Raw genomic sequence first — 10,701 nt, 5'->3', positions numbered from 1 at the left:
AACTTCCTGCCTCTGAGGCAGGGGGCTGGACTTGATGATCTTCAAGGTCCCTTCCAGCCCTAACGTCTACGAAATCTATTAAGTCTATGAAATCTTAATAATGCATCCCACACTTCACTGTCAATAATTTCTACCCCTGAGTTAATATCATTATACCTGTATTAAGGTTTTTAGCTAAAACTAAAAGCAGCCTTCAGGGGTGTGAAACAGAAGAGAGATAATACCAGGAATAGCTAACAGACAGGAAAACTGCAGGAGAAAGGATAACTTGATTAATGGAACACAAGAACCATAAAAAAAGGAGAAACTTAACACTTGTGGAGTAAAGCAAGATTATCAGGAAACAGATACAATGAGCACTCCCTCAGCACTGCCTGAATGGAAACGCTGCTGCCTCTCCCAGCAGCTGCCTTTGAAGTTTAGGTGGAGCAGGAATCAAAGGCGCAACAGGACCACAGCATACCCCCTGGATATACCCCAAGAGGTCAGTCACTGATATCATTGCTATAAAATCTAAACATGCAGGCTCCACTAATATCAAGGTACTGTAGTTTGTTTTTCTAAGGTTGATTTCTATCCTAAAGCCACAAGGCAAATTTTTCAAATTAAACTTTTCTTACTTCTCAGGTTCTTGTCCTGAATAGGAAAGCATCTCCCCACCATCTTCTTTTCCAGCCTTGAAGTCAAAGAGCATGATTGTGTCCATTTCAACATCATAGAAACAGATTTTGGAATCAAGGCTATCATCAGGCTATGCAAGAAAAAAAACAGGAGTTAAATCATGCAGTAGAAAAAACTGGCAAGGCAAAACTTAGATATACATTTATTTCATCCATGTTCCTATGGCTCAGTATACTAGAGACGATGAAAAAATCCTTCTTAGGAGGGAAAGGACAAGGAAGCCACTTCCAGTCCTACATTCCTATGTTCTTGTGTGTTTCTCCCATTGTTCCTCCAATTTTATAAATTCATAATTTTATAATGGACAGTGACCATTTAACATTGCCATAAAGTGGCATTTGTAGTCAACGTATGAAATGAAAAACTTTATTGTAGTGCTTCCATAGATGATAACACCAAAAAGATTCTGAATCTAGAGAATGATAATTCAACCCAAGGTAAATTTTACTTTCAGTTTCGCATTTGGTGTCATGTTCAGAACTCATGATGGTATGTCTCATGGTGGAGCCCTGCCTCACCTTGTTGATGAGGATGCTGACTTTGTTGCCATTAGCATTACACTTGACAGATGCTATTCTTCCAAGGCCAGGAAACAGCTCAGCCAAATTCTTGCTATTGCAGTGCACTTTTGCCTCTCTGCAGACAGACAGTATTGATTCATGTGGTCAAACAAGTTTCAATAATATAGTTTTTACTTACAGCAAAGACATATAATAATAAATCAAAAACCAGTATACAAGGTTCTCACAACATCTACTTTAGCAGATCTCTGTCCCAGATTTTGCCTTATTTCCTAGAGGGTTACTGCTATCTGTCTTACATTTATGAAGAAATTAATAAGCCATTCCACTCTTTTTTTCAGTGGCTTATTAAACTTAAAGTACCGGCAACTCAAAAATCCTGACGGCTTGCTTCAGAGGACTTAGTAATTCTACCCTAGAAAATTAACCAGCATAACCGTAGCAGAATAATCCACTGGGACCGGGGTAGGCAACTCCCAGCACGGGTGCCAGAGCATGGCATACAAAGGCATTTTGCTTGACCAGTGCACCTCAAGGCAGACAGTGGGGAAGTGGCCAGAGCTGCACTGCCACGACAAGGACTGGGCCCCTCGTGGCTCTCCCACCATCCGCCCATGGTATGCCAACATCTTACAAGTCGAGGTTGTGGGTGTTTTTGGCACTCTGTCCAGAAACATGGCTGACCCCTGCACTAGGGTTATGCAAGTATAACTATTCTGTGTGCAATCTAGGAATATTCTAGAATAAAAGGAAGGAACAGTGTCCATGCAAAGGAATTATACTGGCATACTGGTTTGTTGCTATCTATAAGTAACTGTAAATAAGCCTCAACCTTAGTCAAAGTTGAAGGCAGATCAACTAGATTTGGTAGGAGTCTACAAAAAGCAAGGTAAAACACACACACTCATTTTAAGATTTTTTTTCAGAAAAGGAAAACTAAACAAACCAAACATGAGTAGAGAGAGAGAGTTAGTTTTGTTAATCTCAGGTCAGGCAAAAGGGGAGATAGGGCAGCATCTCTGACGCTAACTGCTTCAGAGAGGCACAAGCTTTCATAGGCAACAGACAAGTGATGCATCTGATGAAGTAGGCTCTCTGAAGCAGTTAGTCTCTAAGGTTCCACCTTGCCCTGCCTTCTGGCTGTACTAGCCAAGGCAATTACCCCCAGATGAACACAAAAAGAGATGCAGGAAAAGGTACTGTCATTCCCAGTGCTGAACCTATCCTATGAATTCACAGAATCATAGAAAATTAGGATTGGAAGGGACCTCAGGAGGTCATCTAGTCTAACCTCCTGCTCAATGCAAGACCATTCCCAACTAAATCATCCCAGCCAAGGCTTCGTTTAGCTGGATCTTAAAAATCTCCAAGGATGAAGATTCCAAAATTTCTCTGGGTAACCTTTTCCAGTGCTTTACTACCCTCCTTGTGAGAGTTTTTCCTACTATCTAACCTAAACTTCCCTTGCTGCAACTTGAGACCATTGCTCCTTGTTCTGTCATCTGCCACCACTAAGACCACTCTAGCTCCATCCTCTTTGCAACCACCCTTCAGGTAGTTGAAGGCTGCTACTCATCCCACAACCCCTTGGTATTCTCTTTTCCAGACTGAACAAGCCCAGCTCCCTCTGCCTTTTCTCATAAATCATGTGCCCCGGCCCCCTAACCATTTTTGTTAATCTCCACTGGACTCTCCAATTTGTCTACATCCTTTCTGTAGTGGGGGGCCCAAAACTGGACACAGTACTCCAGATGTGGCCTCACCAGTGCTGAACAGAGGGGAAGAATTACTTCCTTCTACCTGGTGGCAACACTTCTAATAGTGCAGCCCAGTATGCTGTTAGGCTTCTTCACAACAAGGGCACACTGTTGGCTCACATTCAGTTTTTTGTCCACTGTAACCCCCAGCCAGTCCCCAGCCTGTACCGGTGTATGGGACCGTTCCAACCTAAGTGCAAGACTTTGCACTTGTCCTTGTTGAACCTCATGAGATTTCTTTTGGTCCAATTCTCCAATTTGTCTCAGTCTCTCTGAATCCTACCCTCCAGCATACCTACTACTCCCCCACCAGCTTGGTGTCATCTGCAAACTTGCTGAGGATGCACTCCATCCCATCTTCCAGGTTGTTAATGAAGATATTGAACAAACCCAGCCCCAGGACCAACCCCTGAGGCACTCCACTTTATACCAGCTGCCAGCTAGACAGTGAGCCATTGATTACTACCCTTTGAGCCTGACAATCCAGCCAGTTTTCTATCCACCCTACAGTTCATTCATCCAATCTGTACTTCCTTAGTTGGTTTGCAAGAATGTCATGGGAGACCATATTAAAAGCCTTGCTAAAGTCAAGGTATATCATGTCCACTGCTTTTTCAGCATCCACAAAGCCAGTCATCTTGTCATAGAAGGCAATCAGGTTGGTCAGGCATGACTTGCCCTTGGTGAATCCATGCTAAGTGTTCCTGATCACCTTGTCCTCCAAGTGATTAGAAATGGATTCCTTGAGGACCTGCTCCATGCTTTTTCCAAGGACTAAGTAAGGCTGACTGGTCTGTAGTTCCCCAGATCCTCCTCCTTCCCTTTCTTAAAGATGGGCACTATATTTGCTAGGGCACTGTGAAATTTTGCCGGCAGTTTCGTTTCGACGCTGTTTTGACTTGTTTCGAGCTCAAAACAGCAAAAAAAAATGAAACAGAGAGCTTCAAAACAGCCTCAAAATGAAATGAGGCAAGTCAAAACATTTAGAAAATTTCGAAACGTTTTGTTTTGAAGCTCAAGCTGGGCTTGCCTGCCAGGAAACAGAAACTAAAGTAAGGAAAGGGAGGGGGAAGGGGGGGAAGGAGTGCTCTCATTATGACTGTGTAGCTGGCCAGTGACTGTCATCCTTCCCTGAGGTTCCTTCCAATCCCAGTGCTCTGGGGGAAGGATGGAAAAACTGCATAAAAGGCAGCATTATTTGAACTGCCCTGCTTTCTGCCTTGGTGTCAGTTGAGTGAGGGCTCATCTTAACACACACACACACACACACACACACACACAGTGTCACCCACCCATGTCACGAGTTTTGCCTGTCAGCAGCCAGAGGTGCAGGGCCCCAAAACCCAGAAGCCCCTGCACCTATCTCCTTGAAACGTGGCAGGCTTTGTGGCCTCAGCAGGGGCTAGCAAGCCTGCAGTTTTGACCCCACTGTGGCTTAACACATACACATGACATGAGTTTTTTGCTTTCAAGACTTTGAGATGCAGTTTCCCTGACACCCCTGCACCTAACTCCTTGAAGATTGGCAGGCTTCATGCCCACAGACGGGGCTACCATGTCTGCAAGTTTCATCCAAATCAGGTCGGAAATGAGAATGTTATAGGCTGTTTCGAGCTTCCCCATTATAGCCTATGGGCAAAATGTCGAAACAGTGAAACTGTTTTGACGGAACGGAACGGAACGGAACGGAATGGAACGGAACGGAACAGCAGTTTCAAATCAAATCAAAACAAAATTCTAAATTAAACATTGTTCCGTCGAAACACAAGTCGAAATGGAATGGTGCCGTTTCGCACAGCCCTAATATTTGGCCTTTTCCAGCCACCTAGGACCTCTCCTGACCACCACGAGTTGTCAAAGATAATGGCCAGTGGCTCTGAAATCACATCAGCCAACTCTTTCAGCACCCTCAGGTGCATCACATCTGGCCCCATGGATTTGTATATGTCTGGCTTTTCTAAATAGTCCCTAACCTGTTCTTTTGCCAGTTGGCTGCTCACCTCCACCCCAAATTGTTCTGCCAAGTGCAGTAGTCTGGGAGCTGACCTTGCCTGTGGAGACTAAGGAAAAAAGGCATTGATGAGTTCAGCCTTTTCCATGTCATTTATCACCAGCTTGCCTCCCCATTCAGTAAAAGACCCACACTTTCCCTGACCTTCCTCTTGCTACTGATATCCTTGTAGAAATCCTTCTTGTTACCATTCACATCTCTTGCTAGCTGCAACTGCGCACTTACCTTCCTGATTTCATGCATGTCCAAGCAATACACTCTTATAGATAAATCCGAATATCTTCCCAAATATCATACAATGTATACAAAAAGACTAGCAAAGATTTGTTACAACATCTATCCAACAAAAAGAGAAGAAATGCAACCAATTACTATAGGAACAACTTTCCCAACCTCTAAACAACCATCAGAGAAACAACACTAATACTGTACAACGTTCCAATTACATACCCAGTTGAAGCTGAAGGAACCAGTCAACCCTCAAATATTATCAATCTCTCCATGCACATGCTTACCAAAACTGAAAAATCTGTCCTCTCTAAAGGCCTTAATTTCTGTTTGGAAAAATGCCCTATTAAGATACTACAGTGTGGAGAACTAGAAGATTTTTTCCGATGCCTCCACCTCAAGGAATATTTCCACAACCAAAACAAATCCACTTTCAACAACATTTCATCCTGTGACAACATTGAGGAAAAGATTAACACCAAAAAATCAAAAAAAACATCAGTTTGGACACCTCGCAGTGTATGAAATTTAAACCTCAACTGCTATGTTGACTTTTTCAGGGAAAGAATGAACTATGAAATAATCAACAACAAACACCACCGTAACAACCTCTCCCTGTCAGAGAGAAGGGCCATAGAATCTCTAAGATCCAACCATCAAATAGTAATAAAACCAGGAGATAAAGGGGAAGCTATAGTTACCCTTAACTGTGAAGACTACATAAAAGAAGTCAACAGACAACTCTCTGATACCTCCTATTATGAAAAACTAGAGGAAGATCCAACTCCCTTTGTCACCTTAAAACTCAAAACCACCAACAAATCATTTCCATCTGAACTGATCCCCCCAACTCAGAGCTGACTCTAGTGGGCTGCAGGGCTCCATTAACACTGTGCAGGGCACAGCAGTGCTGTAGCAATGAAATTTGGCACCCGGGGCCAAGCAGATCCCGCGCACCCTGGACTAGCCACTCTTCAGCAGACACAAAGCTAGCAGAGCGCAGCTGGATGCTTCTTCCGCAGTGCAGGGCTGAGCCACCAGCTCCAAGTGGGCCCCACGGGAGGGGCTGTGGCTGCTCCGCCCAGCTCCGCGGGGCCCCCCCAAACACAGGGCCCCCCAAAGCGCAGGGCCCAGGGTGGTCACCCAGATTTGCCCTACCCAAGGGACAGCTCTGCCCCCACTACGCAATCCAGGGACTTTTTACATGCTCCCTAAAATCCACAAACAAGGGAACCCAGGCAGACCTATAAATATCCAACCATGGAACCCTAACTGAGGAAACATCAGGTTTCATCAAATCCATCCTAAAAACTCTTGTGACCCAAAGACTGAGTTTTGTCTGAGACACAACAGACTTTCTTTGAAAACTTAAAAACATAAACAACCTTCCCAGCAATACCCTCCTCGCCACCATAGATGTTACCAGCTTATATACCACCATCCCACAACAGGATGGCCCCCAAGCCTGCCTTACATATCTTCAAGAGCAAGATTACAACTCAGAATACAGACCTAAAGATATTACTGAATTTATACACATCATCCTCACACATGACAACTTCAGTTTCAATAACCAACACTTCCTCCAGACCATGGGCACAGCTATGGGCACCAGAATGGCCCCCCAATATGCCAACCTTTTTATGGCCCACCTGGAAGACAAATTCCTCAAAAACTGTACCATCAAATCCATGCTATATCTAAGAGATATAGATGACATCTTCATCATTTGGACTGAAAAGCTACAGTCTGATTGATTTCCATTACAAATTCAATATTCATGACCTCTCTGCCAGACTCTCTCTTGAATATTCCAGTACCAACATTTCCTTTTTCGACACTATGAACAATATCCAGAATGATAAAATACAAACCACCATATACAAGAAACCCACAGACTAACATACATATCTACACAGAATCAGCAATCACCCTAAGCATACCAAGAAACCTGTATGTCACAGGGAAAAACAGAAGGGAGGCCCCAAAATACCAGGGGGGAGCCCTGGGGACAGGAACCCACAGAGGGGAATGGAGAAAAAAGCAAGGGTAAAGGGAAATACTTACCTGCAACGGGACCCGCAGCAAAGCCAGAACCCAAGGAGGAACCCGTGCGGATCGTCAGCCGCACCTTTATACAGCTGCAGCCAGCCGGTGATGTCAGCAGTGATCGCCGGCCGGAGGAAATAAAATGGGTCGCTGGCGGAAAGGAAGGAGGCAGAGGGGTGCTGGCAAGGGCACCAGCAGGAGGTGGCTGTTCAAACCTCCCATGGGAGCAAGGAGAGCTGAAGGCTGCTTTCCTCATCAGGGAAGAACCCTCCAGCACGAGCTGCAAGCCGGAGACTGCCGGCTGCAGTGGAAGGAGTCGAAAGCCGGAGGTGGCTCCCTACGGCCGGGAACCTGCCAGGTGTAGGAGCAGAAGGGCACAGAGAGACCTCGATGCAAGTGGCTATAACAGAGGGGCTGGAAAGGCCAACACAACTCCCTGCGCCAGACCAGGTGGGATTGTCGAGGGCAACGGAGAAGCCGGAGAGACATACAAAGTGGATGACGGGAGGCAAAGGCAGCATGAGGAGCTGCGAAGCACGGCCATCAGCAGCGTGACACCGACCAAGTAAGTAATTAGAGGACAGGCTCCCACTGAGGGACCACAGGGGGTTTGAAGACACAAAAGGCTGGATGTCAGGGAAGAAGAGTAGTGGGGGAGTCCACAGGCCACCCCAGCCACATACAGGGCTTAACCTAGACCCATTGTATCGAAGGCCAGATGGTCGGCAACTTAGCAGAAGGGCCCGGCAAAGGAACCATTGGATCCCTCGTAGTGTAATATTAGGTTTTCTTTGGGTTTTATGTTTCCCCCTTTTGGAGGGGCTGAAGATCGGAGCTCTTATTAGAGCCTTAGTGTTGGGTAAGCCCCGGGGTTGTTTTTTGGCCTTAGGGAAAAAAGTGGCAGTCGTGCAGCCCAGGCAGGGGACCTGAGGACGCCTTAGCAGTAGCAGGGAGATCTCCCCCTTACGAAAGTGATCAGGGGGCTCAACAGTCGGAAGCCTGCCCAGGAGGACAACCGTGACCCATCTAGGCGTGGTATAAGGGCGAGGTATAGGGGAGGTGGAGCCTTGCAGAAGATCGCCGGATAAACGTTCTGCTGTCTGGAAACCTGACGTGGTTGTACCCTCCACTGAAATAATATTCAAAGTCATGGCAGGCGAGATTGGGGAAGACCATATCGGAAGCAAACACCTTCTCGACGGACCACTGGGGACAGTAAGGCAAGCACCATTGAACTTGTGGGCCAGAGCTGCATGGGACTGGATGTTGGAGGCCAGGTGGGCACACTGTAATATACAGCCAAACCCTTCGATACCACTCGATTTGCACTGAGGAAAATACCAGCAAATTGTCAACTTGCAAATCTCAAAAGGGCTTTTGCCCAAAAAGGACACTCCTCTAGAGAGATACATCATACTTTTGAAAGAGTCACCTGGATACCACGTGAAGAATTTCTACAGTACAAAAAGAAAATCCCCATGAATTGCACACCATTGGTTATGACATACCATCCTTCCCTGGAACCTGTATGGAAAACCCTTAAACAACTACAACCCATAGTAGGAGACCCAATTCTTAAAGAGATCTTTCCGGAACCACCCATCCTAGCCTTTAAACAAGCACCGAATCTCACCAAATTCATCACTAGAAGCAAATTCTCTTTGGCTCAAAGCACATTAAATGGATCCAGACACGGGCAACTGGTTCTTCCTGGTGACTGACGCCACCGGAAAAACCGGACGTGCTGCTGGCATGTCTTAGGGGGGCACAGGCCAGCGCTCCCCACTCACCAACCAGCAAAGGCCAATTTCAGGGGGGGGGGCACAGGAGATCTCTCCAGTTGTTTCACTATGGCAATTTTCAGTGACATCCAAGTTTTCCAGGTGTCCTTACGTGATTACTGGTTTTCAATCTCTAACTCTCCTGTTTCCTCCATCTTTTACATTATAAGTTGCAAGGTATCTGCTAACAAGAACAAAAGACCCATCCTTAGGGCCAGGGAGGGACCACCGATTATTGGAGGCTTAAGGTAATCATAGAAATAATCGGTGGTCCCTCCCTGGCCCTAAGGATGGGTCTTTTGTTCTTGTGTGCTCTGCACATTACCTTAGGCCTCCAGTAAACTAATTTTTTTCACCTCTAAATTCACTCCAGACACTGAAACAGAAAAAGATCCCCATAAATCCATATTCATACCTGCGAGAAAGATCAAAGATTTTAAAGTGAGCCAAGTCAGTTCCCACAGCCAGAAAATTTCCACAGACATCCAAATGGCATGGATTCCCCTCTGCTTCAGAGAACACTAGCAGCTGCTTGACAGTGCCCTGGGGAAAGGGATTAAGCAGCAATTTTAAAATGTTCAGTTTTTGTCAATGAGTTTTTTCTTTCATCTTTAAGGTAGCACACCTACAACATCTCTCCTTTATCTCAACCACTACCAACTAAAGAACACCTTCCAGGAATATTTTGATTCTCTTCTGTCTAGGAACTACTAATGCAGTATCAATGAGTTAAAACAGACTTTTGTTTTCCTTTTGTTCCCTCTGTTAAGGTTGCCCTACCTGTGACCTGTGTTTCAGACCCAAAACTTAATGTATCCATAAAGATTCAATGCACAGACTACCCTTTCCTAAAGATAAGATCTACGAACAGAGAGAACTCCCCTGTAACAGGAGGCCTGCTCAGGGCCAATCTCTGTGGCCCACCCACCTGTTCTTGGGCCAACCGCCCACGTTCTCACCCGCCACGCCTTGATGTTAATTAGTTAATTAATAGATGTTAATTAAGTGGGAAGCTGCCCATTTACTGCCCCGATGCCAGGGGGCACTATCTGCGGCTTCATTCCTCCCCTACACTGCAGCCCAAGCCTCGCAGATGGCATCTACATGTTCTGATCAATCACCAGCCCCCACTGGGCCCCAGAATCCACCTATCAGGACCCCTCCAAGATCCCTCCATTCAGACGGCCTACCCTGCCTTCATTCAGGCTACCTAGCTCCCTGAAACTATTTTCCCCTCTCAGGCGTGGTCCCCCTGGGACCTTTGGCTACCAGCCCAGGCCCACCTCCAGGCTAGTCGGGACCCCAGGCCCCCAGCTCTTGGGCGTCCCTCATGGTGGGCCCCTGGCCCTTTTGACCATCCTGGTCCTGGCCCCAGCCTAGGCCAGTCGAGGGTACTCTCTCAATCAGGTCGGAGTCTCTAGCCCCTTTCTCTTTCCTGGGGTCTGCCCTCTGGGCCCTACACACAATGGGGTTACCCACCCAGTGGTGGGGGCTAGGAGCTAAGGCCCCCCGACCCGCCTTTCACCAGGGTGGTAACTGGCCTGGCATTTCCTAGGGGCTCCCATGCCACTGAGAGCCCCACCATAGTTTCATAGTAGCTAGGGTCAGGAGGGACCTGAACAGATCCTCTAGCCTGACCCCCTGCCACAGGCAGGAATGAAAACTGGGGTTAC

General features: G+C 46.5%; 1 protein-coding gene across 3 annotated transcripts in view; it reads right to left on the bottom strand.

Annotated features, from left to right (window-relative positions):
* The window catches only part of IFT140 (intraflagellar transport 140), a 182,998-nt gene that overhangs the window by 100,288 nt on the left and 72,009 nt on the right, over positions 1-10,701 (bottom strand). For all 3 annotated transcript variants that reach the window (XM_025204179.1, XM_014520225.2, XM_014520228.2), the window contains 3 exons: positions 9,444-9,571; positions 1,200-1,317; positions 621-751 (listed from right to left, as the gene is read on the bottom strand). In XM_025204179.1, coding sequence (XP_025059964.1) covers positions 621-751; positions 1,200-1,317; positions 9,444-9,571 — 377 coding nt within the window. The remainder of the gene's footprint in view (positions 1-620; positions 752-1,199; positions 1,318-9,443; positions 9,572-10,701) is intronic.

The sequence above is a fragment of the Alligator sinensis genome, unplaced genomic scaffold (genome assembly GCF_000455745.1).
Source record: "Alligator sinensis unplaced genomic scaffold, ASM45574v1 scaffold404_1, whole genome shotgun sequence".
Classification (NCBI taxonomy): domain Eukaryota; kingdom Metazoa; phylum Chordata; order Crocodylia; family Alligatoridae; genus Alligator; species Alligator sinensis.
The sequence above is the reverse complement of the archived record's forward strand: the minus strand, read 5'-3'. Positions and strand labels throughout refer to the sequence as shown.